We start from the raw sequence: 25,567 nt of genomic DNA, 5'->3' as shown, positions 1-25,567 counted from the left end.
CCAGAATAACAACCTATCCCGCAACGTAACCAAGACTAAGGAGATGATTGTGGACTACAGGAAAAGGAGGACCGAGCACGCCCCCATTCTCATCGACGGGGCTGTACTGGAGAAGCAGGTTAAGAGCTTCAAGTTCCTTGGTGTCCACATCAACAACAAACTAGAATGGTCCAAACACACCAAGACAGTCGTGAAGAGGGCACGACAATGCCTATTCCCCCTCAGGAAACTAAAAAGATGGGTCCTGAGATCCTCAAATGGTTCTACAGCTGCAACATTGAGAGCATCCTGACTGGTTGCATCACTGCCTGGTACGGCAATTGCTCGGCCTCTGACCGCAAGACACTACAGAGGGTAGTGCGTTCGGCCCAGTACATCACTGGGGCTAAGCTGCCTGCCATCCATGACCTCTATACCAGTGTCAGAGGAAGGCCCTAACAATTATCAAAGACTCTAGCCACCCCAGTCATAGACTGTTCTCTCTACTACCGCATGGCAAGCGGTACCGGAGTGCCAGGTCTAGGACAAAAAGGCTTATCAACAGTTTTTACCTCCAAGCCATAAGACTCCTGAACAGGTAATCAAATGGCTACCCGGACTATTTGCATTGTGTGCCCCCCCAACCCCTCTTTTAACGCTGCTGCTACTCTCTGTTATCATATATGCATAGTCACTTTAACTATACATTCATTTACATACTACCTCAATTGGCCCGACCAACCATTGCTCCCCCCTACTCACAAGGCAGGCAATACGCTTGACCTCATCTTTACTAGATGCTAGATACTAATCTCACTGCAACTCCCCTCCAAGTCTCCGATCAATACCTTGTATCCTTTTCCCTCTCGCTCTCCTCCAACACTACTCACTCTGCCCCTACTCAGATGGTATTGCGCCGTCGCAACCTTCGCTCTCTCTCTCTCCCACTACTCTCTCCTCTTCCATCCTATCATCTCTTCCCTCTGCTCAATCCTTCTCCAACCAATCTCCTGATTCTGCCTCCTCAACCCTCCTCTCCTCCCTTTCTGCATCCTTTGACGCTCTATGTCCCCTATCCTCCCGGCCGGCTCGGTCCTCCCCTCCTGCTCCGTGGCTTAACGATTCATTGCGAGCTCACAGAACAGGGCTCCGGGCAGCCGAGCGGAAATGGAGGAAAACTAGCCTCCCTGCAGACCCGGCATCTTTTCACTCCCTCCTCTCTACATTTTCTTCCTCTGTTTCTGCTGCTAAAGCCACTTTCTACCACTCTAAATTCCAAGCATCTGCCTCTAACCCCAGGAAGCTCTTTGCCACCTTCTCCTCCCTCCTGATTTCTCCCCCCCTCCCTCTCTGCGGATGACTTCGTCAACCATTTTGAAAAGAAGGTTGACGACATCCGATCCTCGTTTGTTAAGTCAAACGACACCGCTGGTCATGGTCACATTGCCCTACCCTATGCTTTGACCTCTTTCTCCCCTCTCTCTCCAGATGAAATCTTGCGACTTGTGACGGCGGCCGCCCAATAACCTGCCCGCTTGACCCTATCCCCTCCTCTCTTCTCCAGACCATTTCCGGAGACCTTCTCCCTTTACTCACCTCGCTCATCAACTCATCCTTGACCGCTGGCTACGTCCCTTCCGTCTTCAAGAGAGCGAGAGTTGCACCCCTTCTCAAAAAACCTACACTCGATCCCTCCGATGTCAACAACTTCAGACCAGTATCCCTTCTTTCTTTTCTCTCCAAAACTCTTGAGCGTGCCGTCCTTGGCCAGCTCTCTTGCTATCTCTCTCAGAATGACCTTCTTGATCCAAATCAGTCAGGTTTCAAGACTGGTCATTCAACTGAGACTGCTCTTCTCTGTGTCACGGAGGCTCTCCGCACTGCTAAAGCTAACTCTCTCTCCTCTGCTCTCATCCTTCTAGACCTATCTGTTGCTTTTGATATTGTGAACCATCAGATCCTCCTCTCCACCCTCTCCGAGTTGGGCATCTCCGGCGCGGCTCACTCTTGTATTGCGTCCTACCTGACAGGTCGCTCCTACCAGGTGGCATGGCGAGAATCTGTCTCTGCACCACGTGCTCTCAACACTGGTGTCCCCCAGGGCTCAGTTCTAGGCCCTCTTCTATTCTCGCTATACACCAAGTCACTTGGCTCTGTCATATCCTCACATGGTCTCTCCTATCATTGCTACGCAGATGACACACAATTAATCTTCTCCTTTCCCCCTTCTGATAACCAGGTGGCGAATCGTATCTCTGCATGTCTGGCAGACATATCAGTGTGGATGACGGATCACCACCTCAAGCTGAACCTCGGCAAGACAGAGCTGCTCTTACTCCCGGGGAAGGACTGCCCGTTCCATGATCTCGCCATCACGGTTGACAACTCCATTGTGTCCTCCTCCCAGAGTGCTAAGAGCCTTGGCGTGACCCTGGACAACACCCTGTTGTTCTCCTCTAACATCAAGGCGGTGACCCGATCCTGTAGGTTCATGCTCTACAACATTTGCAGAGTACGACCCTGCCTTACACAGGAAGCGGCGCAGGTCCTAATCCAGGCACTTGTCATCTCCCATCTGGATTACTGCAACTCGCTGTTGGCTGGGCTCCCTGCCTGTGCCATTAAACCCCTACAACTCATCCAGAATGCTGCAGCCCGTCTGGTTTTCAACCCTCCCAAGTTCTCTCACGTCACCCCGCTCCTCCGCACACTCCACTGGCTTCACATCTGCTACAAGACCTTGGTGCTTGCCTACGGAGCTGTGAGGGGAACGGCACCTCCGTGCCTTCAGGCTCTGATCAGTCCCTACACCCAAACAATGGCACTGCGTTCATCCACCTCTGGCCTGCTGGCCCCCCTACCTCTGCAGAAGCACAGTTCCCGCTCAGCCCAGTCAAAACTGTTCGCTGCTCTGGCACCCCAATGGTGGAACAAGCTCCCTCACGACGCCAGGACAGCGGAGTCAATCACCACCTTCCGGAGACACCTGAAACCCACCTCTTTAAGGAATACCTGGGATAGGATAAAGTAATCCTTCTAACCCCCCCCCCCCCCCAAAAACAAAAACATATATAGATGTACTATTGTAAAGTGGTTGTTCCACTGGATATCATATTGTGAATGCACCAATTTGTAAGTCTCTCTGGATAAGAGTGTCTGCTAAATGACGTAAATGTAAATGTCATGTAAATGGCTAACCGGGCTATCTGCATTGTGTCCCACCCACCACCCGCCAACCCCTCTTTTACGCTACTGCTACTCTCTGTTCATCATATATGCATAGTCACTTTAACCATATCTACATGTACATACTACCTCAATCAGCCTGACTAATCGGTGTCTGTATGTAGCCTCGCTACTTTTATAGCCTTGCTACTGTAAATAGCCTGTTTTTTAACTGTTGTTTTATTTCTTTACCTACCTATTCTTCACCTAATACCTTTTTTTGCACTATTGGTTAGAGCCTGTAAGTAAGCATTTCACTGTAAGTATTGTTGTATTCAGCGCAAGTGACAAATAAACTTTGATTTGATAATAGAATCTTTTTGAGTGTATAAAATTAATAATGCAAGAAATAGAGGTGGAAACATCTTTATCCGCAAATATTGATATACAGTGCCTTCAGAAAGTATTCAAACTGCTTTACTTTTTCCAGGATTCTGAGGATTGGATTCATATTTACACAGACCCCTTCCAATTAGTATTGATTGATTATTCTCTCTGATTATTCTACTATTTGTGCTGGTCCTGCCCAATGAATGTCAATAAGGGGATTCGATTAAACTGCCCCGGGTTGAACCGTGTTATGGCCCATCACATAAGCGACCTGCTCAAATAGAACGGTAATCTGTCAACAATGCAGCATGGGGGCATCGTTCAGAAATCTCTTTTCCATAAAATGTATGTTCGAATTTTCAAAGTAGTTTTCACTGGGAAGGCAGATGAAGCGTTTTTGTCAAAAGCAATTACTTTTGCATGTGAAAACACAGAATACTGATCATAGTTGACCGTCGACCAGAACGTAGTACCCGGCTCTCGCCCGGGAGGCAGCCCGGTTCCAAATGGAATAAAATCCCGCTAACCGGGTTCATTAATATAATCCTCTAACTGAGTCCTGCCAATTCAATCTGCACATGTGCGGCTCCCATGTGTACGGATGTGAGGAGAAGCAAAGTAGTGAAAACAGAACATTTAATCAGAAATGGTCAAACACGTTTTCCTAACAGGACCTCCGGGTAACTATAAAACAAACATTTTAAAACACAACGCAGACAGCATGGCACGGGTAGTTGTTCAGAAACGCTCTGAAGTCGTGACTGCTGCTAGCTAACTAGCTATAGACATGATGCCACACAATACAATCTAACAGCAGTAGTTCAGCTAATACCTAAAACAATTTGTGAAATGACGCTGGAGTGTCTTGATTTAACGCCTCGATCACACCGACAGGGTCAAGCATGTTGGGACACCAGAAATACATTCATTTCCAATGGATCGCTGCATTTGACTTGCTGCATTGTGTTGGAGAGGCAGGTGCTGTGTGGTGCATAGTGTATGCGTCAAACTGAATGCAGAGACGGCTTGACAGAGATGGGAGCAGAAGGTGAATGTTCTACTTTGGTTGCACACATATCCAGATGATGCTGTGTACCATTTTGCACAAATAATTACTGTCAGTGTGATCAAGGCTAATGCCTCGATCACACCGACAGGGTTTTTTGGGCAAAATGGTACGCAGCATCATCTGAAACAGTGTGTGAAAGCGCAACCTGTAGACGTGTGTTGGTCTGCAGTCAGTCAGTAGCTTTGTTCCAGGGTGTAGTCAGTAGCTTTGTTCCGGGGTGTAGTCAGTAGCTTTGTTCCGGGGTGTAGTCAGTAGCTTTGTTCCGGGGTGTAGTCAGTAGCTTTGTTGCGGGGTGTAGTCTGTAGCTTTGTTGCGGGGTGTAGTCTGTAACTTTGTTGCGGGGTGTAGTCTGTAGCTTTGTTGCGGGGTGTAGTCTGTAGCTTTGTTGCGGGGTGTAGTGTGCTTCACACATACCAGTCGGCACAAAAGCGCTGGTCCTGGGCATTATTTTAAGTACCAAGCAAGCTCTAGTATATGTTAACTAGTACACACTAGATCTAGTATACGCTAGCTAGTATCATGCTAGCTAGCTAGTACACACTAGATCTAGTAATTTGTTGTTTACATTTTAACTACCAGCAATGTGGGCAGGTCTCGTTGCCAACATATGGTAATATTATGAAACTGGGCTCCAATGGCGGATGCAATTAATTAGTTTTTATCAGGGAAAAAAAGCATTGTTAAAAATGTAATGTGTCCAGCTTAGAGAAGGTATCTGCTGGACCCTATTGGAGATACTTGATATAAGAGAGGAAGAGGTGAAGCAACAGGTTGGGCTCCACCCAAAATAAGCCCACAGAGTGAGGAGTTTGTGTGTGGAGGTCAATGAGTGTCAAACAAAAAGTTGAATTGCTAATTCGATACGTGAGGCTTATTCGATCGAATATACGTTTTGTAGTGGTTCACTTGTTACGAATGCACTGCTATAAGTGGACGCGCATGGCATTTTGGCAACTTAAAAAAAATATATATACTTATATCAGAGTTGTGCCTGTTGTAGAAATAGAGGACTCGTCATGGATATAACCGGTTTTCGCATGGACATTGACATTGAGGGCTTCCACCAATTGAAAGTAGTACACTGGATGGGGATTCCTAGGAGTTGGGAGCAATCAGCCAATGAAGAAGAAAATTGACTACTTTAAAATGGAGATTCAATGGTGCTGCCCATGCTGTCACAGATGCTACAACAAGATGAGTCCTCTGTCTGTCTCTATGGCCTGTGTAGCTGTCTTCTCTGATTGGCTAGAAACATCCTACCTGATCTCACCTCCTTAATTAACCCTGCCTTCCATCTTTGAGGATGTATTTCCATTGTTAGTGGTCAATCGAGTCTTGTCAATATAACAGACAATCGTTGGATAAAATGACAAGATGCCTAACTATGGGCTTTTTTCCCCCCCACAGAGCTGAACACTGGGCTGTCAAGCTCACGCCTATTCCTCTTTGGATTGGTGGATACATCTTGTTATTTGAGTACTTTTTTTGAATATTTGTTGATATTACAATTGTACTCAATGGCAAGTGAGATGCTAGCCTAATGAATATTCATAGATGTCTGGAATTTCAACAGGGACAACTGATATAAAGCGTTTTTTCTCCAAGTTGCTGGGATGTCATGTGCATCAAGTTATATCCTACACTCGTAAGAACCTCAGCATTACGCAACTTCTATTAGATCAATTGAGCCTCAAGATTTAAAATAGCTATTCATTTTAAATTTGACTAAATTTGACACTCTCATACAAACCCCCCTCACTTGCTTAATAATTAATGATCTGCTTTACATGGACATATTGTGGTGGAAGTAAACCCTCTCGCTTCTCTTCTATCCTCTCTGGTGTATCCCGGTTTCCACTAGATAACACACACACACAGTCAGATTCCAAAGCCACAAAGTCAAAATTGTCTACAAAAAGTTTGCATTCTCATCTTAATTTAAGGATAGGGTTAGGCATGAGGTTAGCAGTGTGGTTAGGTTTAGAATCACATTTTAAGAATATAATTTTTAGAATTGGGAGGGTTTTAGCCATAATTATAACTTTGTGGCTGTGTTAACTAGAGACAACGTGCATCCCAGGCAGATCCTGAGTATTCTGATTTCCTCCGTAAAGTGAATGGTGTGACCTTTGCCAAATACTAACATAAAACAACTCTATTCATGAGTCAGTACTTTACATTATGATCAAATATTGCATTTCTGTTGATAGTCATGGTTTGAAGGTGCCTACAAGACAAACTACTTCATTTTGGATTTGACACGACCCTCTTCTATTGTGAAGGTGTTGGTAAGACCACCCTGGTCCAGAAGGCCTGTGACGTAATGGTGTCTTCAGGTGTGTCTGTGGAGGGCTTCTACACCCAGGAGGTCAGGGAGGGGAGGCGCAGGGTCGGTTTCGACGTTGTCACGGTGACCGGACAGAGAGGACACTTGTCCAGAGTAAGGTAGGCTTCAGTCATGTGTCAATATTTTACATAATCAACCAAAATGGTCTACCTGTTTCTGTAAGGGCCGGTTCCCCAGACACAGATTAAGCCAAGTTCAGTACTTCAAACATTTTCAATGTACATTCTCTATTGTTACTTATCAAATCAAGCTTTATTTGCCACGTGCACCGAATACAAGTGTAGACTCTACGGTGAAATGCTTAGTGACAAGCCCTTAACCAACAGTGCAGTTCAAGAAGAAAATAATATTTACCAAGTAGACTAAAATAAAAAGTAATAATAAAAAATAACACAATAAGAATAACGAGGCTCTAAACAGGGGGCACCGGTACAGAGTCAATGTGGAGGCTATATACAGGGGGCACCGGTACAGAGTCAATGTGGAGGCTATATACAGGGGGCACCGGTACAGAGTCAATGTGGAGGCTATATACAGGGGGTACTGGTACAGAGTCAATGTGGAGGCTATATACAGGGGGTACCGGTACAGAGTCAATGTGGAGGCTATATACAGGGGGTACCGGTACAGAGTCAATGTGGAGGCTATATACAGGAGGTACCGGTACAGAGTCAATGTGGAGGCTATATACAGGGGGTACCGGTACCGAGTCAGTGTGCGGGGGAACAGGCTAGTTTAGGTAATCTGTAATTGTAGGTGGGGGCGAAGTGACTATGCATAGGTAACAAACAAACAGCGAGTAGCAGCAGTGTTCAAGAGGGGGGGTCAATGTAAATTGTCTGGTGGCGATTTTCAGTCCAGGACCTGCCCTAATCTGCGTCTGGGAAACAGTCCCCTATGTGTTAATGTGTTTTCTCTGCTCTCTTTGTTCTGTTCAGAGAGAAGTCTGTAGCTTCACGTGGAGGGAGAGAGTACACTGTTGGACAGTATGTAGTGGATGTACCTTCGTTTGAGAACCTGGTTCTACCCCTCTTCAGAAACGTATGTGATTATTTCACTTTTTAACTAAGCAGTGTTTTTCCTCCTATGTCAGGGTTGTGAGCAGTGTTTTTTTTCCTCTGTCAGGGTTGTGAGCAGTGTTTTTCCTCTTTCAGTACCAGTAGAAAGTTTGCACACACCTACTCATTCCAGGGTTTTTCTTTATTTTTGACTCTTTTCTAAATTAATAATAGTGAAGACATCAAAACTATGACATAACACATGGAATCATGTAGTAACCAAAATTGTTAAACGAATCAAATATGTTTTAGATTCTTCAAAGTAGCCACCCTTTGCCTTGATTACAGCTTTGCACACTCTTGACATTCTCTGGTAGTAGAGTAGACCCACAGCAGCTCTGGTAGTAGAGTAGACCCACAGCAGCTCTGGTAGTCGAGTAGACCCACAGCAGCCCTGGTAGTCGAGTAGGCCCACAGCAGCCCTGGGAGTCGAGTAGGCCCACAGCAGCCCTGGGAGTCGAGTAGGCCCACAGCAGCCCTGGGAGTCGAGTAGGCCCACAGCAGCCCTGGGAGTCGAGTAGGCCCACAGCAGCCCTGGGAGTCGAGTAGGCCCACAGCAGCCCTGGGAGTCGAGTAGGCCCACAGCAGCCCTGGGAGTCGAGTAGGCCCACAGCAGCCCTGGGAGTCGAGTAGGCCCACAGCAGCCCTGGGAGTCGAGTAGGCCCACAGCAGCCCTGGGAGTCGAGTAGGCCCACAGCAGCCCTGGGAGTCGAGTAGGCCCACAGCAGCCCTGGGAGTGGAGTGGAGTAGGCCCACAGCAGCTCTAGTATATCATCCATATAGTCTGTTTTGTGGTGAGTGATGTTGTCTCTAACCTCTCTGTCTCTGTGTGTTTAGCTTAACTCTTCATGCAGTAGCAACCGTCAGGTGTTTATCATAGATGAGGTTGGTAAAATGGAGCTGTTCAGCCAGGCGTTCATCTGGTCAGTCAGACAGACCCTGGACTCTCCAGTCTTCTCTGTCCTGGGGACTATACCCCTCCCTTCAGGAAAACCACTGGGTTTCATGGAGGAGATACGGACCAGGACGGACGTCACTGTCTTCACTGTGAGTACATTCACACGCATAATCCCTCTCTCTGTATCTATCTAATCTTACCTCCATCATTGTAGGGACATCAAATGTTCAGCCTACTGCACAGACCCTGTGGAGTCTGGTTAAATTGTTCTCAGACCGTATGGAGTCTGGTTAAATTGGTCTCGCGCCCTATGGAGTCTGGTTAAATTGGTCTCGCGCCCTATGGAGTCTGGTTAAATTGGTCTCGCGCCCTATGGAGTCTGGTTAAATTGGTCTCGCGCCCTATGGAGTCTGGTTAAATTGGTCTCGCGCCCTATGGAGTCTGGTTAAATTGGTCTCGCGCCCTATGGAGTCTGGTTAAATTGGTCTCGCGCCCTATGGAGTCTGGTTAAATTGGTCTCGCGCCCTATGGAGTCTGGTTAAATTGGTCTCGCGCCCTATGGAGTCTGGTTAAATTGGTCTCGCGCCCTATGGAGTCTGGTTAAATTGGTCTCGCGCCCTATGGAGTCTGGTTAAATTGGTCTCGCGCCCTATGGAGTCTGGTTAAATTGGTCTCGCGCCCTATGGAGTCTGGTTAAATTGGTCTCGCGCCCTATGGAGTCTGGTTAAATTGGTCTCGCGCCCTATGGAGTCTGGTTAAATTGGTCTCGCGCCCTATGGAGTCTGGTTAAATTGGTCTCGCGCCCTATGGAGTCTGGTTAAATTGGTCTCGCGCCCTATGGAGTCTGGTTAAATTGGTCTCGCGCCCTATGGAGTCTGGTTAAATTGGTCTCGCGCCCTATGGAGTCTGGTTAAATTGGTCTCGCGCCCTATGGAGTCTGGTTAAATTGGTCTCGCGCCCAACGGAGTCTGGTTAAATTGGTCTCGCGCCCAACGGAGTCTGGTTAAATTGGTCTCGCGCCCTACGGAGTCTGGTTAAATTGGTCTCGCGCCCTACGGAGTCTGGTTAAATTGGTCTCGCGCCCTACGGAGTCTGGTTAAATTGGTCTCGCGCCCTACGGAGTCTGGTTAAATTGGTCTCGCGCCCTACGGAGTCTGGTTAAATTGGTCTCGCGCCCTACGGAGTCTGGTTAAATTGGTCTCGCGCCCTACGGAGTCTGGTTAAATTGGTCTCGCGCCCTACGGAGTCTGGTTAAATTGGTCTCGCGCCCTACGGAGTCTGGTTAAATTGGTCTCGCGCCCCTACGGAGTCTGGTTAAATTGGTCTCGCGCCCTACGGAGTCTGGTTAAATTGGTCTCGCGCCCCTACGGAGTCTGGTTAAATTGGTCTCGCGCCCTCACGGAGTCTGGTTAAATTGGTCTCGCGCCCTACGGAGTCTGGTTAAATTGGTCTCGCGCCCTACGGAGTCTGGTTAAATTGGTCTCGCGCCCTATGGAGTCTGGTTAAATTGGTCTCGCGCCCTATGGAGTCTGGTTAAATTGGTCTCGCGCCCTATGGAGTCTGGTTAAATTGGTCTCGCGCCCTAGGGAGTCTGGTTAAATTGGTCTCGCGCCCTATGGAGTCTGGTTAAATTGGTCTCGCGCCCTATGGAGTCTGGTTAAATTGGTCTCGCGCCCTACGGAGTCTGGTTAAATTGGTCTCGCGCCCTACGGAGTCTGGTTAAATTGGTCTCGCGCCCTACGGAGTCTGGTTAAATTGGTCTCGCGCCCTACGGAGTCTGGTTAAATTGGTCTCGCGCCCTACGGAGTCTGGTTAAATTGGTCTTTTCAGCAGTAGGAATAATTAGATGTCAGTAACCAGGTTTCCATCCAACCTTTATATAATTTGACATTATAGCCATTTATCTGACGCTCTTATCCAGAGCCACTTACATTAGTTATTGTGTACAGTTTCATAGTGGTCCCCCGTGGGAATCTAACCCACAACCCTGGCGTTTCAAGCACCATGCTCTACCAACACTTTACGTTTATATATAAATACAGTGCCTTGCAAAAGTATTCATCCCCTTGGCATTTTTCCTATTTTGTTGCATTACAACCTGTAATTTAAATTGATTTTTATTTGGATTTCATGTAATGGACATACACAAAATAGTCCAAATTGGTGAACTGAAATTAAACAAATATCTTGTTTAAAACAAAAAATCTAAAAAATAAAAAACGGAAAAGTGGTGCTTTGCTATGAAGCCCCTAAATAAGATCTGGTGCAACCAATTACCTTCAGAAGTCACATAATTAGTTAAAGTCCACCTGTGTGCAATCTAATTGTCACATGACCTGTCACATGATCTCAGTGTATATACACCTGTTCTGAAAGGCCGCGGAGTCTGCAACACATCTAAGCAAGGGGCACCACCAAGCAAGCGACACTATGAAGGCCAAGGAGCTCTCCAAACAGGTCAGGGACAAAGTTGTGGAGAAGTACAGATCAGGGTTGGGTTATAAAAAAATATCAGAAACTTGTAACATCCCACGGAGCACCATTAAATGCATTATTAAAAAATGGAAAGAATATGGCACCACAACAAACCTGCCAAGAGAGGTCGCCCACCAAAACTCACGGACCAGGCAAGGAGGGCATTAATCAGAGAGGCAACAGAGCAACCAAAGATGACACTGAAGGAACTGCAAAGCTCCATAGCGGAGATTGGAGTATCTGTCCATAGGACCACTTGTTCGCTAAAAGGCATGTGGGAGACACCCCAAATGTATGGAAGAAGGTACTCTGGTCAGATGAGACTAAAATGTAGCTTTTTGGCCATCAAGGAAAACGCTATGTCTGGCACAAACCCAACACCTCTCATCACCCCAAGAACACCATCCCCACAGTGACGCGTGGTGGCAGCATCATGCTGTGGGGATGTTTTTCATTGGCAGGGAGTGTTGTTTGTTTCACAATAAAAAATATGTTGCATCGTCAAAGTAGTACGCATGTTGTGTAAATGAAATTATACAAACCCCCAAAAAATCTATTTTAATTCCAGGTTGTAAGGCAACAAAATAGGAAAAATGCCAAGGGGGGGTGAATTGTTTCACAAGCCACTGTACATACATTATCTTGGCCAGGTCGCAATTGTAAATGAGAACTTGTTCCCAACTTGCCTACCTGGTGAAATAAATAAATAAATAAACAAACATACATACTCACTCACTACCGGTCAAAAGTTTGGACCTACCTACTCATTGAAGGATTTTTCTTTATTTTTACTATTTTGTACATTGTAGAATAATAGTGAAGACATCAAAACTATTAAATAACACATATGGAATCATGTAGTAACCAAAGAAGTGTTAAACAAATCAAAATATATTTGAGATTATTCAAATAGACACCCTTTGCCTTGATGACAGCTTTGCACACTCTTGACCTGTAGAGAGAGAGAGTGTGTGTGTGTGTAATATAAACTTAGCAAAAAAAGAAACGTCTCGTCTCTCAAAGATAATTCGTAAAAATCCAAATAACTTCACAGATATTCATTGTAAAGGGTTTAAAGACTGTTTCCCATGCTTGTTCAATGAACCATAAACAATTAATGAACATGCACCTGTGGAATGGTCGTTAAGACACTAACAGCTGACAGACGGTAGGCAATTAATGTCACAGTTGTGAAAACGTAGGACACTAGAGGCCTTTCTACTGACTCTGAAAAACACCAAAAGAAAGATGCCCAGGGTCCCTGCTCATCTGCGTGAACGTGCCTTAGGCATGCTGCAAGGAGGCATGAGGACTGCAGATGTGGCCAGGGCAATAAATTGCAATGTCCGTACTGTGAAACGCCTTAGACAGAGCTACAGGATGGACAGCTGATCATTCTCGCAGTGGCAGACCACGTGTAACAACACCTGCACAGGATCGGTACATCCGAACGTCACACCTGCGGGACAGGTACAGGATGGCAACAACAACTACCCAATTTACACTAGAAACGCACAATCCCTCCATCAGTGCTCAGACTGTCCGCAATAGGCTGAGAGAGGCTGAACTGAGGGGTTGTAGGCCTGTTGTAAGGCAGGTCCATACCAGACAACACCGGCAACAACGTCGCCTATGGGCACAAACCCACCGTCGTTGGACCAGACAGGACTGGCAAAAAGTGCGGTTTTGTCTCACCAGGGGTGATGGTCGGATTCGCGTTTATCGTTGAAGGAATAAGCGTTACACCGAGGCCTGTACTTTGGAGCGGGATCGATTTGGAGGTGGAGGGTCCGTCATGGTCTGTGGCGTTGTGTCACAGCATCATCGGACTGAGCTTTTTGTCATTGCAGGAAATCTCAACGCTGTCCGTTACAGGGAAGACATCCTCCCCCCTCATGTGGTACCCTTCCTGCAGGCTCATCCTGACATGACCCTCCAGCATGACAATGCCACCAGCCATACTGCTCGTTCTGTGTGTGATTTCCTGCAAGACAGGAATGTCAGTCTTCTGCCATGGCCAGCGAAGAGCCCAGATCTCAATCCTACTGAGCACGTCTGGGACCTGTTGGATCGGAGGGTGAGGGCTAGGGCCATTCCCCCCCAGAAATGTCCGGGAACTTGCAGGTGCTTTGGTGGAAAAGTGGGGTAACCTCTCACAGCAAGAACTGGCAAATCTGGTGCAGTCCATGAGGAGGAGATGCACTGCAGTACTTAACCTGTTATGGATAGGGGGCAGTATTTTCACGGCCGGATAAAAAAACGTACCCGATTTTAATCTGTTTATTACTCCTGCCCAGAAACTAAAATATGCATATAATTGTTTGATTTGGATAGAAAACACTCCAAAGTTTCTAAAACTGTTTGAATGGTCTGTGAGTATAACAGAACTCATATGGCAGGCCAAAACCTGAGAAGATTCCAAACAGGAAGTGCCCTCTCTGACCATTTCTTGGCCTTCTTTAGCCTCTTTATTGAAAACAGAGGATCTCTGCTGTAACGTGACACTTTCTAAGGCTCTCAGAAGGCGCCAGAACGTTTAATGATGACTTTGCAGTCCCTGGCTGAAAAACAGTAGCGCATTTGGATAGTGGTCGATCTGAGAACAATGAGACGGCGGCGCGCGTGCACGTGAAGAGTCCATTTTACATTTTCAGTCTTTGAACGAAAACGACGTCTCCCGGTCGGAATATTATCGCTATTTTACGAGAAAAATCGCATAAAAATTGATTTTAAACAGCGTTTGACATGCTTCGAAATACGGTAATGGAATATTTTGAATTTTTTTGTCACGATATGCGCCGGTGCGTCACCCTTCGTTACCCTTCGGATAGTGTCTTGAACGCACGAACAAAACGCCGCTATTTGGATATAACTATGGATTACCAAATTACCAAACCAACATTTGTTGTTGAAGTAGAAGTCCTGGGAGTGCATTCTGATGAAGAACAGCAAAGGTAATCCAATTTTTCTTATAGTAAATCTGAGTTTGGTGAGTACCAAACTTGGCGGGTGTCAAAATAGCTAGCCTGTGATGGCCGGGCTATCTACTCAGAATATTGCAAAATGTGCTTTCACCGAAAAGCTATTTTAAAATCGGACACCGCGATTGCATAAAGGAGTTCTGTATCTATAATTCTTAAAATAATTATGTTTATCGTGAGTAATTTAGTAAATTCACCAGAAGTGTTCGGTGGGAATGCTAGTTCTGAACGTCACATGCTAATGTAAAAAGCTGTTTTTTGATATAAATATGAACTTAATTGAACAAAACATGCATGTATTGTATAACATAATGTCCTAGGAGTGTCATCTGATGAAGATCATCAAAGGTTAGTGCTGCATTTAGCTGTGGTTTTGGTTTTTGTGACATTATATGCTAGCTTGAAAAATGGGTGTCTGATTATTTCTGGCTGGATACTCTCCTGACATAATCTAATGTTTTGATTTCGTTGTAAAGCCTTTTTGAAATCGGACAATGTGGTTAGATAAAGGAGTCTTGTCTTTAAAATGGTGTAAAATAGTCATATGTTTGAAAAATTGAAGTTTTTGGATTTTTGAGGAATTTGTAATTCGCGCCATGCCCTATCATTGGATATTGGAGCGGTGTTCCGCTAGCGGAACATCTCGATGTAAGAGGTTAATGCAGCTGGTGGCCACACCAGATACTGACCCCCTTTTGTTAATTTCAACATGATATCTATGGAAGTGATAAAAGCCGTGTTTGCGACCAAAATGCAACACTTCAAAATGTAGCTAGGTTTCTTCTACAGATTATTCCCAGATTCGGTGTAGTTTTTGAGCTGTGTTACTTTTAACAGAACCTGCAACCTCATCTCCCCCCCCCCCCCCTTGGGCTATTGATTTCCACATGATATCGATATGAGTTATTGACAAAACAGTGTTGCGTTTGTCTTTCTGTTGGTGACCCCCAGTTTTAAAATGCAACGTTCGAAAATGTAGCTGACTGTCTTCTGCAGGTTGTTCTCTAACCAGTGAGCTAGAAATATCTCCAGTTTCCATGTGGTTTTTGAGTTGTGGTAGTTTCAACAGCTCATACAACCTGATTTCATCAATATCAGTGATTTATTGCCACTTGTCAGAACAACAGGGTTTTTGGTGTGTGTGCAGTTTTATAAGTTGTTTAGTATTATGTATGTGTAGATGGTATGTTTTGTTTTCAATATATCATGAACTGTTTCTGCATATTAGTTATTGATTTGGACATGTTAAAACTGTTACTATTTATCAAAATAGCAACAGCATCATTTTCAATTTAGGTTTTAGGAATAAATATAAATTGAACTTTCAACATTAATTTCCAGTGGTCTTGTACTTAATCAGGTAGAAATGTCTGAATGGGACTCAAAACATTCTGATTGATTAACTTTGATATACCAGAAATCACCAAAACTGGTTTACCCTGTCTACTCACTGTAATGTCCAACACAACCATGTGTACAGCAAATAGTCCCTCTGTCTGTTATATTCAGGAGGGGCTCAAGCTACCATTATCCTTTACAGTATAGCATGGTGGATACCATTATCCTTTACAGTATAGCACGGTGGATACCATTATTCTTTACGGTATAGCACGGCGCATACCATTATTCTTTACGGTATAGCACGGCGCATACCATTATTCTTTACGGTATAGCACGGCGCATGCCATTATTCTTTACGGTATAGCACGGCGCATGCCATTATCCTTTACGGTATAGCACGGCGGATGCCATTATCCTTTTACCGTATAGAATGTATAGCATGACTGATACAGTATAGCACGGTGGATAACATTATCCTTTACAGTATAGCACGGTGGATACCATTATCCTTTACAGTATAGCACGGTGGATACCATTATCCTTTTACCATATAGAATGTATAGCATTACTGATATCATTATCCGTTTACCGCAAAGCATTGTGGGGATTAAAGATGAAATCATGCGTGACTAAACCAGATCCATCCATCAGGGTCAATGTTAGTGATATTAATTGTTAGATCTGGTTCCATCCATCAGGGTCAATGTTAGTGATATTAACTGTTAGATCTGGTTCCATCTATCAAGAACACTGTGCGCTTGCTGCTATGGTATCTCTTTAACATCTTTGGTTGTGTCCCCCCCCCCCGGCCTTCCCTCCTCTCTTTCTCAGGTCACCAAGGAGAACAGAGATGTTATATTAACAGAGATTGTGTCAGCTCTAAAGGACTGTCTCAAGCAAAGTGCCTAAGTAGGTGGAAGTTATCCAAGGTCAGTGGAACATCATGGAAGGCATTCAGAAAACACAGCAGCACTCTGAACTAGACCCTGATGGACTAGACCGACCCTGATGGACTAGACCGACCCTGATGGACTAGACCGACCCTGATGGACTAGACCGACCCTGATGGACTAGACCGACCCTGATGGACCAGACTGCCAGACTGACGGACCAGACTGCCAGACTGACCTGCCAGACTGACCCTGATGGATCAGACTGACCCTGGTGGATGTTGGCCAGCGCTCTGTACCATGTTCCAGGACTAGACTGTTATAGCTAGTGCACTAACCCTTTTATAAGTATTCACCTTGTCAAACTGAGAACTGGCTTCATGCAGTTTGACATGGATCACTATTTAACATGGATCACAATAAACCTGATGGCTTATTCATGTTCACCATGAAGAAACAACTACTTAAACAATAAAGTTCTCTGGATTGCCTCCTAATCAATGTATATTTCTTATTGAATTAATTTGAGTACTGTACAAGCCTACCTGCATCAACTGTTTTGGAACTGTATGTAGTGATGTGAGAGTTGATTTGATAAAACGTTGATTTTGTTTCCACTTGATAAAGTGAATCCTTTCAGATTACACACTATAGTATTTGTTTATTCTCTGTTTATGCCTTTAACTGTTTAAAGCCTAGTAGTACTGTGTATATATCTTGATCGTTAACTGTTTAAATCAAATCAAAATCAAATTTTATTGGTCACATATGCATATTTAGCAGACATTATTGCGGGTGTAGCAAAATGCTTGTGTTTCTAGCTCCAACAGTGCAGTAATATCTAACTAAATGCTGGTGTTCCCAGCTCCAACAGTAGTACCTAACTAAATGCTTGTTCCTAGCTCCAACAGTGCAGTAGTATCTAACTAAATGCTTGTTTCTAGCTCCAACAGTGCAGTAGTATCTAACTAAATGCTTGTGTTTCTAGCTCCAACAGTGCAGTAGTATCTAACAATTCACAACAATACTCACAAATCTAAAGTAAAAGAATGGAATTAAATAATACAGTGCCTTCAGAAAGTATTCAGACCCCTTGACTTTTTCCACATGTTACGTTATGGCCTTATTCTGAAATTGGTTAAATAAAATACATTCTCAGCAATCTACACAAAATACCCCATAATGACAAAGTGAAAACTTATTTACATAACAATTCTTTGCTATGAGACTCGAAATTGAGCTCGGGTGCATCCTATTTCCATTGATCATCCTTGAGCTGTTTCTACACCTTGATTTGGAGTCCATCTGTGGTAAATTCAATTGGTTGGACATGATTTGGAAAGGCACACACCTGTCTATATAAGGTCCCACAGTTGACAGTGCATGTCAGAGAAAAAAACAAGCCATGAGGTTGAAGAAATTATCCGTAGAGCTCCGAGACAGGATTGTGTCGAGGCACAGATCTGGGGAAAATGTCTGCAGCATTGAAGGTCCCCAAGAACACGGTGACCTCCGTCATTCTAAAATGGAAGAATTTTGGAACCACCAAGGCTCTTCCTAGACCTGGCCGCCCGGCCAAACTGAGCAATCAGGGAACAAGGGTCTTGGTCAGGTAGGTGACCAAGAACCCGATGGTCACTCTGACAGAGCTCTAGAGTTCCTCTGTGGAGATGGGAGAACCTTCCAGAAGGACAACCATCTCTGCAGCACTCCACCAATCAGGCCTTTATGGTAGAGAAGCCAGATGGAATCCACCCCTCAGTAAAAGGCACATGACAACCCACTTGGAGTTTGCCAAAAGGCTAAAGACTCAGACCATGAGAACCAAGATTTAACTATCTGGCCTGAATGCCAAGCATCACGTCTGGGGGAAACCTGGCACCATCCCTATGGCGAAGCATTGTGGTGGCAGCCGATCAAACATCTCTGGAGAGACCTGAAAATAGCTGTGCAGCAATGCTCCCCATCCTACCTGAGAGAGCTTGAGAGGATCTGCGTAGAAGAATGGGAGAAACTCCCAAATACAGGTGTGCCAAGCTTGTAGTGTCATACCCAAGAAGACTTGAGGTTGTAATCACTGCCAAAGGTGCTTCAACAAAGTACTGAGTAAAGGCTTTGAATACTTATGTAAGTGTGATATTTATGTTTTTATTTTTAATAAATTATCAAACATTTCTAAAAACCTGTTTGTTATTAGACCTACTGATGGTCCATATTTATTGTTATTAGACCTACTGATGGTCCATATTGATTATCAGACACCTCCACCACACCTCCATTTCTTTGATCTCCACCACCAACGAATAGCGGGTCAATTGTGAGTGAATAGCATGGTCAATAGTGAGTGAATAGCATGGTCAATAGTGAGTGAATAGTGACTGAATAGCATGGTCAATAGTGACTGAATAGCATGGTCAATAGTGACTGAATAGCATGGTCAATAGTGACTGAATAGCATGGTCAGTAGTGAGTGAATAGCATGGTCAATTGTGAGTGAATAGCATGGTCAATAGTGACTGAATAGCATGGTCAATAGTGACTGAATAGCATGGTCAATAGTGACTGAATAGCATGGTCAGTAGTGAGTGAATAGCATGGTCAGTAGTGAGTGAATAGTGAGTGAATAGCATGGTCAGTAGTGAGTGAATAGTGAGTGAATAGCATGGCCAATAGTGAGTGAATAGCATGGTCAGTAGTGAGTGAATAGTGAGTAAATAGCATGGTCAGTAGTGAGTGAATAGTGAGTGAATAGCGAGGGATTAGCACGGTCAGTAGTGATTGAATAGCATGGTCAGTAGTGTGTGAATAGCGAGTGAATAGCATGGTCAGTAGTGAGTGAATAGCATGGTCAGTAGTGAGTGAATAGCATGGTCAGTAGTGAGTGAATAGTGAATGAATAGCATGGTTAGCAGTGAGTGAATAGTGAGTGAATAGCATGTTCAGTAGTGAGTGAATAGTGAATGAATAGCATGGTCAGTAGTGAGTGAATAGCATGGTCAGTAGTGAGTGAATAGCATGGTCAGTAGTGAGTGAATAGCATGGTCAGTAGTGAGTGAATAGCATGGTCAGTAGTGAGTGAATAGCATGGTCAGTAGTGAGTGAATAGTGAATGAATAGCATGGTCAGTAGTGAGTGAATAGCATGGTCAGTAGTGAGTGAATAGCATGGTCAGTAGTGAGTGAATAGCATGGTCAATAGTGAGTGAATAGTAAGAGAATAGCATGGTCAGTAGTGAGTGAATAGCATGGTCAGTAGTGAGTGAATAGCATAGTCAGTAGTGAGTGAATAGTGAGAGAATAGCATAGTCAGTAGTGAGTGAATAGCATGGTCAGTAGTGAGTGAATGGCATGGTCAGTAGTGAGTGAATAGCGAGTGAATATCATGGTCAGTAGTGAGTGAATAGCATGGTCAGCAGTGAGTGAATTGCATGGTCAGCAGTGAGTGAATAGTGAGTGAATTGCATGGTCAGTAGTGAGTGAATAGTGAATGAATAGCATGGTCAGTAGTGAGTGAATAGTGAGTGAATAGCATGGCCAATAGTGAGTGAATAGCATGGTCAGTAGTGAGTGAATAGCAAGTGAATAGTGAGTAAATAGCATGGTCAGTAGTGAGTGAATAGTGAGTAAATAGCATGGTCAGTAGTGAGTGAATAGCATGGTCAATACTGAGTGAATAGTGAGTGAATAGCATGGTCAGTAGTGAGTGAATAGTGAGCGAATAGCATGGTCAGTAGTGAGTGAATAGCATGGTCAGTAGTGAGTGAATAGTGAGTGAATAGCATGGTCAGTAGTGAGTGAATAGTGAGTGAATAGCATGGTCAGTAGTGAGTGAATAGCATGGTCAGTAGTGAGTGAATAGCATGGTCAGTAGAGAGTGAATAGCATGGTCAGTAGTGAGTGAGTAGTGAGTGAATGGCATGGTCAGTAGTGAGTGAATGGCATGGTCAGTAGTGAATGAATAGCATGGTCAGTAGTGAGTGAATAGCATGGTCAGTAGTGAGTGAGTAGTGAATGAATAGCATGGTCAGTAGTGAGTGAATAGCATGGTCAGTAGTGAGTGAATAGTGAATGAATAGCATGGTCAGTAGTGAGTGAATAGCATGGTCAGTGGTGAGTGAATAGCATGTTCAGAATCCTTATGGCGAGAACAGTGCATAAAAAGGGAATTCATTTTCATTAATGTGCGCTTTACACGAGTTTGAATTTCCCCATACTGTCTATACACAACAAATCAAATATTATTGATCACATACACATGGTTAGCAGATGTTATTGGTCACGTACACATGTGTTGTCTTTGGGGGTACCATTAAACTGAAGATAAGTTTATCAATTAACTCGATGTAATTATTATCACGCAATTAAACTGATTAATTGTTTAATTGTAATTAACTAGGAGATTGGGGCACCAAGGAGAATATTCAGATTACAAAGCTATAATTTTCCTAATATAACTTTCCTGTACTATAATATTATATTCTATTATAGTATAGGCCGATTATCTTCTGGTTTAAATTGTGTATTTTACCTTTAGTCCAGTCTCATTCCAAACGTCGTAAATTGTTGTATCTGCACGAACCCAGTCTTTACTAAAATCATCCATACATCAATTGTCTTAAAATCATTTATTTACTACACTAAGTAATTAACAGAAAACATACAAACAGTAATTATCGTCACAAAGGATTGGTATAGTAATGTGCGCTAATGGCTAACAGGCATGGCTGGTCTGTTAGACAATGGGTCATAAACGGTCAGCTGAGAAGTTACACAGAGTTCATTAATATTAAGAATTGACAATTGAAGGCTCACTCATTCGGGAACAATTGCAATCAATATATATTTACGCTCAGTGTGTCGTCGTTCTTTGTTGGAGAGTTCGGTTCTGTTGGGAAGTTTTCTCCGCGTTCTCTCTCTCTCTCTCTCGGTTAGAATGGATCTTTCAGAGCGACATTCATTAATGTCGTCATAGAATGGTTGTTTCGTTGGTCTTCGCGTTCGATGATATAATTTACTTAGCTGCAGACTAATAATTAATATCAAAGACTTGTTCTTATTCTGTCGGTATCAATAGTCTAAAAGTTAACCACGTGGTATGGTTCACTTTCAGTAGAGGAATTGGATGGTAAAACCTATTGGCCATGGAGTCGAGGCCTGGTCTGAAGAAATGTAAATCAGGGGGTGTTTTATAGTGCCCATCGAACAGGCTTGTCAAATGACGCCTGGTCCTGTATGGGTCCCTTGGGGCGTGCCTATGACTGAGTTAGATTTGGTTACAGAAATACAATTCTATCACATTACATCAGTACATCGCATCTCAATGTATTATAAAAGCTTTATCCTTATTAATACATTCCATACAACCATTATGATGCAAGTCTCAAGCTGAGGCCATTATACAAACAGTTTTATGGTAATATGGCTATATTGTCTCTTCTGAGTATCATAAAATTGTACCAAGCGGATCAGTTCGTAGCTGGATTCTTCACCAATCTTCCATACATTCTCCAGAACACAAAATGTCGCTTGGCTCTCCAATTCTATGAGTTGGAAGAATTTCCTGTGTCTCTCTATGGGCCATGTGGCCAGAGACTCTCCTGGAATTTTAGAGTTTTTACAACCCTTTACACACAGGGACTGGGTGGGGGGAAGGTAGGTTGGGAAATGGTACAAAGGGGAGGGGGTCAACTGTCCTCCCTGTACCAAAAGAGGCCAACGTCATGACACATGGTTAGCAGGTGTTAATGCGAGTGTTGCGAAATGCTTGTGCTTCTAGTTCCGACCATGCAGTAATATACACTGCTCAAAAAAATAAAGGGAACACTTAAACAACACAATGTAACTCCAAGAAAATCACACTTCTGTGAAATCAAACTGTCCACTTAGGAAGCAACACTGATTGACAATACATTTCACATGCTGTTGTGCAAATGGAATAGACAACAGGTGGAAATTATAGGCAATTAGCAAGACACCCCCAATAAAGGAGTGGTTCTGCAGGTGGGGACCACAAACCACTTCTCAGTTCCTATGCTTCCTGGCTGATGTTTTGGTCACTTTTGAATGCTGGCGGTGCTTTCACTGTAGTGGTAGCATGAAACGGAGTCTACAACCCACACAAGTGGCTCAGGTAGTGCAGCTCATCCAGGATGGCACATCAATGCGAGCTGTCTCAAGAAGGTTTGCTGTGTCTGTCAGCATAGTGTCCAGAGCATGGAGGCGCTACCAGGAGACAGGCCAGTACATCAGGAGACGTGGAGGAGGCCATAGGAGGGCAACAACCCAGCAGCAGGACCGCTACCTCTGCCTTTGTGCAAGGAGGAGCAGGAGAAGCACTGCCAGAGCCCTGCAAAATGACCTCCAGCAGGCCACAAATGTGCATGTGTAGCAGAGTGATGTTGTTCCCCTAGATTATGCACCAAGTTGCGCACAAGGACAGTTCAAGTAGGCCAGGTCAAGTGGGGATGTTAATAAGTTAATAACAATAATAATAATTCAATGTGTTTTCTTTATTTAATTACAGTAGCATAGTTAATGTTATTTTTCAGTGTACAAACATTTTTTGATATCTATATTGTAAATACACCTAATTGTAAAAGTTTGTATATTTTGGTTTGGTCCATCGCGGGTTATCCGTACTTACGTACCCTTTTATCGTTCTCTTTTGCCGGACCTTCAGCTAGCAAGGTGCCCGAGAGCTGTGACTGCACCGAGGGCTAACATATTGTGTGTTGTCTCTTCGTGTGCAGGTCGAATAAAAATGATTCTACCAACAGAATTCCAGTTGTGGCAGTGTCCTAAATAAAAATACACAACGCAGAACGAACCACGCTACAAACTGGTGCCGTGACCTGCCGACTGGTCAGCTCAAGCCGACCCCCGGGAGCTGTGCATGTGGCTGAGGCGCACGACCTGCGCATGCGCATTTGTTGATGGTTTGCTGTAAGCTAATATATACTGTGAACAGTGAATGTGAGTGTAGAATACTCATTAGATACAGGTACTCGTGCTTATTTGTATGTTTTTGATGAATTTGTTTATTGCAATTTTTTTTGGTATTTGAATGCAGTAAATTACATTGTATTTTAGTGCTCTGTTGAGCCATGGAAGACTCTCAAGTCCACACATTTAGTTATGCTGGGGATTTTAGTGTGGGTAGAGGGAGGGGTGTCCTTGCATTTACACCACTTGTACAGTCAGCTCCTGGGAGTAGAGCGTTTGCTAGTCCTGAGTTTGCAAGCGCTGGGAGGGGTAGGCTGTTTGTTCCACCTGACCAGGGTATCCCACCTCTGTCTTTTGATGTACCGTCATCCACAGTCCTCAGTGATAATGGGACGCCTCCGAGTCAGCTTAGTGACATTATTAAGCAGATTGGTTCAGAGATAGGTGAATCTATCAGAGCGAGTTTACTGCAGTCTGGGGTTTCAAGTCTTGCTCCTGCCTGTCCCCCTCACCAACCCCAGCAGTTTCCCCTGCCTGAGCAGTGTGGGTCAACCTTTATTGATGCGTCCAAGCTGAATCTGGTTGTGAAGTCCGATGTTAGTCCTCCACCTTTCTTTAGGTGTGATGGCTCAGATAAGTACTCTGTCCTGGAGTGGGAGGAGTTAATGGGAGTCTACTTAGAAAAGAGGGGTTACACTGGGTCTGAGAATGTTGGGGAGGTGATGTCTAGGCTCATGGGGAGGGCACGGGATGTGACCAAAGTCTGGATGCGTAACAACCCTGTTGTCACAGATGTTAAGGCGGTGTTCAGTGTTCTCAAGCAACACTTTGGGGATACTGTCTGCTCAGGTATGCCATTAGCTGATTTCTATTCAATCAAACCATATGCTAATGAGGGTCCAATAGATTTCTGGATTAGGCTTAACAAAGCTGCAGAGGCAGCCAAACAGTACCTTGTGAGTGAGGGCAGGACCCTACCCAATGAGTGCTCAGAGTTGGCAGTCATGTTTGTACGCAACTGTCCTGATAAAGAGTTGGCCCAAGTGTTCAAGAGCAAACCCCTTCGTGACTGGACAGCCAGTGAGGTACAGAATCAGTTGGATGAACTGTTAAGGGAACGTAAAGCATGTAGAACACAACTTTCACAGCAGGTGGCTGCCGTCTTTGACTCCCCCCAGGAGGGAGTGGGTCCTGTGAACAGACCTAAGGTGTCATCCTTTTCTCAATGTGGCCGTGAACCAGACCAGGCACCATCTATATCTGAGGTTGAGACATTAGAGAAGGTTTTGACTTTGTTAGAGAAGGCTCTGGTCAGCAATACTCAGTCTGTGAACAGAGGGCCCCGTAAACAATTCCACAAACGTCAGCATGAGTGCGCCGTTTGTGGAAGCACTAATCACTGGACCAAAGCTCACTGTCAGATGCACCAGCTGTGCTTCAAGTGCTTCTCTCCGGGCCACATGAGCTTTGACTGTAGTGAGGCTGGGCAGCGACAGAGCCCTGGATGTGGACAGACTGGCAGGTCTCAGGAAAACTAGAATGCCTCCGTTCTGAGGAGGGCAATGTGGGGCAGTCTTGTTTTTCCTCCACTGATGATGATATCGAATCTGTTTATTCTTACTTTTGTGAGTCAGTACCCAAGAACAACACAGTCATTTTTCAGAACACAATGAGAATTACTCAGAATGACAGTTTGTTTTACACCTCTGTGCTAGTACAGGATAAAGTTGAGCTGAAGGGGATGTTAGATAGTGGGTCCATGGCTACTACTCTGCGCGCAGATATTGTACCTCGGTTGAGGGAGGCAGGAGTGGTAGAGGGGAACTTTCTAGCTCCTTCAGATATCATCCTGGTGGGTTGTGGTGGGAAGCAAACTAGCCCAGTGGGCATGTGTGATTTAAAAATTCAGCTTTATGGCTTCAGCTATGTAGTCCCAGTGCTTATTGTAGATGGGCAGGTTGATGAACTCATTGTGGGCACTAATGTGTTGAAGTCTTTGATTAGACAGTTCAAATCAAATGACAGCTACTGGC

The 25,567-nt window shown here is 44.5% G+C and overlaps 1 protein-coding gene across 2 annotated transcripts; it reads left to right on the top strand.

The window, feature by feature from the left end:
* Nucleotides 1-4,148: 4,148 nt before the first annotated feature.
* ntpcr (nucleoside-triphosphatase, cancer-related) lies at nucleotides 4,149-17,237 on the top strand. Of its 2 annotated transcripts, none has more exons than NM_001141262.1 (5): nucleotides 4,149-4,214; nucleotides 6,886-7,048; nucleotides 7,889-7,991; nucleotides 8,846-9,055; nucleotides 16,535-16,790. In NM_001141262.1, exons 1-5 carry the CDS (start codon nucleotides 4,181-4,183, stop codon nucleotides 16,610-16,612), a joined length of 588 nt encoding a protein of 195 aa, NP_001134734.1. In that variant the 5' UTR covers nucleotides 4,149-4,180; the 3' UTR covers nucleotides 16,613-16,790. The 2 variants fall into 2 exon arrangements, with proteins under 2 accessions (NP_001134734.1, XP_045557809.1); XM_045701853.1 differs by lacking the exon at nucleotides 4,149-4,214 and adding an exon at nucleotides 4,257-4,582 and having other exon boundaries at nucleotides 16,535-17,237.
* The last annotated feature ends 8,330 nt before the right edge of the window (nucleotides 17,238-25,567 follow it).

The sequence above is a fragment of the Salmo salar genome, chromosome ssa19 (genome assembly GCF_905237065.1).
Source record: "Salmo salar chromosome ssa19, Ssal_v3.1, whole genome shotgun sequence".
Classification (NCBI taxonomy): domain Eukaryota; kingdom Metazoa; phylum Chordata; class Actinopteri; order Salmoniformes; family Salmonidae; genus Salmo; species Salmo salar.
This window is presented reverse-complemented; position numbering and strand designations above follow the sequence as displayed.